The following is a 4,578-nucleotide window of genomic DNA, read 5'->3' on the forward strand; positions in this document are numbered from 1 at the left end:
TGGCAATATGATGAATAATAAAGCTCACCTCTCCTCTTTTACATGGTCTAATTTGGTAGGAAGAGTCCCTCCCTTTGAAACCTTTAATATGTTACCCATCCAAGAGAGGTCATGGATGAGGATAAATGGAAAGATACACCAACTCGTTTTCATAGGCGAGGGGTCGGTATTTGTTTATCACGAGACCCTAGTTGACCATTTCATCTCCAATAAAATCGTTGTCATAAAGAACATTAAAGAATGATACTTTATTTTAATTTCTTGATAAGCAATCGGTCTTTGTATAATGTGTGAAAGGGGGGAGAAGACATTCCATTGAGTCATTTCCATGTAATGATGACAAGCATAGAGTTTCCTAAAATAAACAATATTCTCCCATGAATTCAAGAGTTGAGAAGAGTAAGACCTTACTATAGTGTTGAAACTTCTGCTTTATTGTTTAAAACCATGCTCGTCACCTATATATATATATATATATATATATATATATATATATATATATTCCATCAAAGTTAATGATGACACTTTCATACTCTAACATTACATAAACACATTTTGAAAGAGGGAAAAAAATAAAATTTGAAAATAACCCTAAAAAAATCCATAGATAAATAGAATAAGGGATACTAAAATAATATTTGTAGATTATGCCTCACAAGTTTTGATACACTCTACAAATACCCAAAACCTATTTAATAGATATGATGGGATTCCAATATCATTCCTTCAAGGTTTGAGTATTTCTTTTGAAAATGGTAAAATATGTTATAATTCAATTCTTACTTGGTAGTGAAGATAATGAATAGAATATTGATTGTTATTGATGAATGTCTACTGACTTATCATTCTTATTTAAGAAAATCATATCATTTAAAATAGTTGTGTTTTGTTTTATTCATTTAAATGTGTAACTTTTCTTTTGAAAATAACACAAATCTATTACAATCTAATTTTTAATTAATAATAAGTAAAATAATTATTAACTGCTATCCCCACATGCCACTAACTCATTATATTATTTAACTTTTCTTTTGAAAATAACACAAATCTATTACAATCTAATTTTTAATTAATAATAAGTAAAATAATTATTAATTGCTATCCCCACATGCCACTAGCTCATTATGTTATTTAGGAAAACCATATTATTTAAAATCACACATGCCCACTAACTCATTATGTTAATTAAGAAAACCATATTATTTAAAGTCATTAAATAAAAAAACTATATTATTTAAAGTCATTACTTAGTAATTAGTATGCACATAAATTTTCATTCTTACTAAATATTTCTAAGTTCGAGTTGTCTTACCTTCGAAAATGACCCACTAACTCATTATCTTATTTAAGAAAACCATATTATTTAAAATCATTACTTAGTAATTAGTATGCACATAAATTTTCATTCTTACCAAATATTTCTAATTTCGAGTTGTCTTACCTTCGAGCAAGACAAATTTTTAATCAATTTTTTTTTTAAAAACAAAATCAAATTTATTTTAAAACAAATTAGGGAAGGAATAACTTTCCATATCGTCAACTTTAAAATTATAATAATGAAATTAAATGTTATCAAATATCAATTAGCCTCAAACTATACAATCCCATTGCAATTTAATTTTGTTATCTAAAAAATCAAACATGGAAGTTGCTTGCCCACGAGTGATGTCTACCACGCAGGAATTAATAAAAATTAATAAATTTAATAAAATTAAAGAATCGATATCTGCAAGCAATAAAAAAAAATAGAATCCAATTGGAAAGCAGACGATTCCAATGAGTCGTGAAAGAGTCAGTAAGTAATCTCGAATTGCTTGCACGACTCATTCCACCAATTACCAGAACCCACGTCTCCTCCACAATCTGTTTGGTATTAATAATGTTTCACAGTTTCACCACAGACACTGAGTGACCCCATAACACAGAAATTGGAAATGGGTCGATTGAAGCTGAACCTCTGCTCCCACCAATGGCTCCGCCTGTCCGCTGATACTCCCGGCAAAAGCAAAATTGAAGTCGCAGAGGTCCACGAAAAATCAAATGAAGATCCGGCAACAGCCGATAAGTTCTGCCTTTCGCCTTTGAATGACAAAAGCTTCGATATTGCTTACCCATCAAAGAATCAACAACAGGGGAAATCGCGTGCCACCAGAGAGGCCGAGGTTGTGTCGGACGTCGGCTGCAGATGCTGGAGATCATCCAGCAATTCGCACCGGCTCCGAACAGAAGAAGAAGAAAAACCAGTCAGGGTTAAAAAAAGCCGTGCCCAGAAAAATGAAAATACCAAGGGGGAAGGAACTGTGGATCATGGTAATTATAATTCAGTGCCTTCGTCTGGTTCTTCCCCCATGAATTCTCGTTTTTCTAGCGCTGCAGCTAACTTGCCTGCGCTTAAACCCCCAATTTCAAATGGTAAAAATTCCAGCGGTTCCGCCGAGGGTTTCGAACCAGAGACCTGCGGGGCAATGTATAATAAGAATTATAATATTAATTCAGCAGCTCACAGCAGGGAGAACGCTGAAAATGAGACTGAGAATGATTTAGTAAATTGTAATTGGTGGGCGCGAAAATGCGAAGAATGTGCTTGCAGTCATGATGTTGAGGGGAATGTTGGGATATTGCAGGGACGTTGCTGCAGCGTCCATGGTAAAGCTTGCCAAAGCTTTGCAGAGGTGAAAAGGTCAGAGGATCCATACTCTGATTTCAGGTGTTCCATGGTTCAGATGATTCTTGAAAAGAATATCTATCAGCCCTCCGAATTGAGAGGGCTTCTGGAATGCTTCCTCTCCTTGAATTCTCCAGAGCACCATGGGATTATCGTGGAGGCTTTCACGAAAGTTTGTGTCAATATTTCGTGTATTCTGTCGGAAGGAACTTGATGGATGGACTGCCATTGCCAAGCACGGCAATGATCGGTGTTATGTATATTGTGGATCACTGTGTTTTTGGTTTTTTCAAAGAGCATCAATGTCAGATTTGCATAACAACTCTGGGAAGAAGGAGGTTGGTCTTTCGCTATTAAATTTTCTCAGCAGTCAGAACACCATGAGTGTAAGTTATTGACAGTATCTTTTACTGAATGGCAAACATCAATTGCGGAGGAAAATATCTATATATATATATATATATATAAATCCTCTATGTGATGGTGATGTGTTATCTGCATCTGGACGATCGGCCATTTGGTGATGGTGTTATCTGTATCTGAAGGACCGGTCATCCTTTCTCTCTGTTGCAGATTCATGGCATATCTCAGAATCCAAATAACAGTGGCAACGTTTGTACGATTCCATGGTATTCTTGGTATCTGCAATCCTATAAATTTTGTGTAAAGGAACTGTAATAAGATATATGTTCAGAAATTAATTTAACATATTTATTGAAGGGAGTGCGATAAAATCACCATGTATTTATTATAATTTTTTAATTTTATGTTAATTTATAATTTTTGAATTTTATGATAACGAAAGGAAAGTTGACAAAGCTTCAATTTCTTGTGATGTAAATATTTTGATTTCGCAGAAGCTTATATAAAGAAAATTACATTTTGGAAAATATTAATTATTTCCTTTAAAAGTTTAAGATTAAAAGAAATGTTTAATAAATTGAGTGTTTAGAAATGGAAGTTTTTATTTTGCTAGAGGAATTGTTGTAAAATTAAAAAAATCTTGTAGCAGTGTTTGAATCATGTTTTTGATGGTGGAAATAGATTCAGTACCATCAAAAACATCTAAGACACCCAAAACCTTGAAGTTGGATGGTTATAACCTGTATTTACAAAAATGATTTTATCAAAATGTGATGCAAGAGCATAGGAGCACCCTTAATCAAAATTTAAATCCAAAGCTGTGAAAAGGGAAAACATGGACAACCATTGTAAACTAGGGCAAATTCTATTTAAAACAAAGCTAAATTGATGGAATTGATAAGTCTCTAGAAGGCTTAATTAATGTAATTACCTGCATATAGAGAGATTTAGGGGTTGGTTTGAGCGATCTTAGAAGAAGATCATGGATCTAGAATGATCCATGATTCTGTAGTTATTTCTATAAATTGTGTAACTACGTGTTGTGAGAGAGAAATAGGATACAATGTAACCGCAGGGGAATTTGTGACTAATGCTGAGATGCCTTAGCCTGTAATCGATTCTGTATATAATTGAAATATACGTATCATGTGGATTTTGTGTGTCTGTGTGTTGTTTTACTAATAATTGGGACGTATGCGATGGAAGAGCTAAATCATGTGTTATAGGCTTATTGATCAACCATCGATCACCATAAAGATCGATGGCGATCCAATGATAATATGATATCAGAGTGAGCTGTTGTATGAAGTGATGTGAGTGCCTTAGACAGAGTATGGTAGAGTTAATTTGTGTGTTTAATGCAATTCCACCAATAAGCGAACGAAGGAGAGTTTCAATCGAGATTGGGGTCGATTGACTAGCATAGCGGAAATCGTTGGATCGTCTAGATCGACGGATAGTATTGGCAGAATATGAGAAACCTGACAAATTCGTGGAGAAACCTCGGAGTAGACATGGATCGTCCGATCAATAGATCCATAGCTCTAACG

At 34.0% G+C, this 4,578-nt stretch overlaps 1 protein-coding gene across 1 annotated transcript; it reads left to right on the forward strand.

Moving 5' to 3' along the window:
• Positions 1–1,776: 1,776 nt before the first annotated feature.
• On the forward strand, positions 1,777–3,388 carry LOC149191329 (uncharacterized). The gene has a single exon (XM_089406220.1). The coding sequence runs from the start codon at positions 1,935–1,937 to the stop codon at positions 2,877–2,879; it is 945 nt and encodes a 314-aa protein (XP_089262346.1). The 5' UTR covers positions 1,777–1,934; the 3' UTR covers positions 2,880–3,388.
• Positions 3,389–4,578: the final 1,190 nt, after the last annotated feature.

Source organism: Pinus tabuliformis, chromosome 2_2 (genome assembly GCF_031772625.1).
Source record: "Pinus tabuliformis cultivar Carrire ecotype Pingquan chromosome 2_2, CPIR1, whole genome shotgun sequence".
Lineage (NCBI taxonomy): Eukaryota > Viridiplantae > Streptophyta > Pinopsida > Pinales > Pinaceae > Pinus > Pinus tabuliformis.

Coding starts and splice junctions, on each gene's coding strand:
- LOC149191329 (XM_089406220.1), top strand. CDS start 1,935: ATGGGTCGATTGAAGCTGAACCTCTGCTCCCACCAATGGCTCCGCCTG.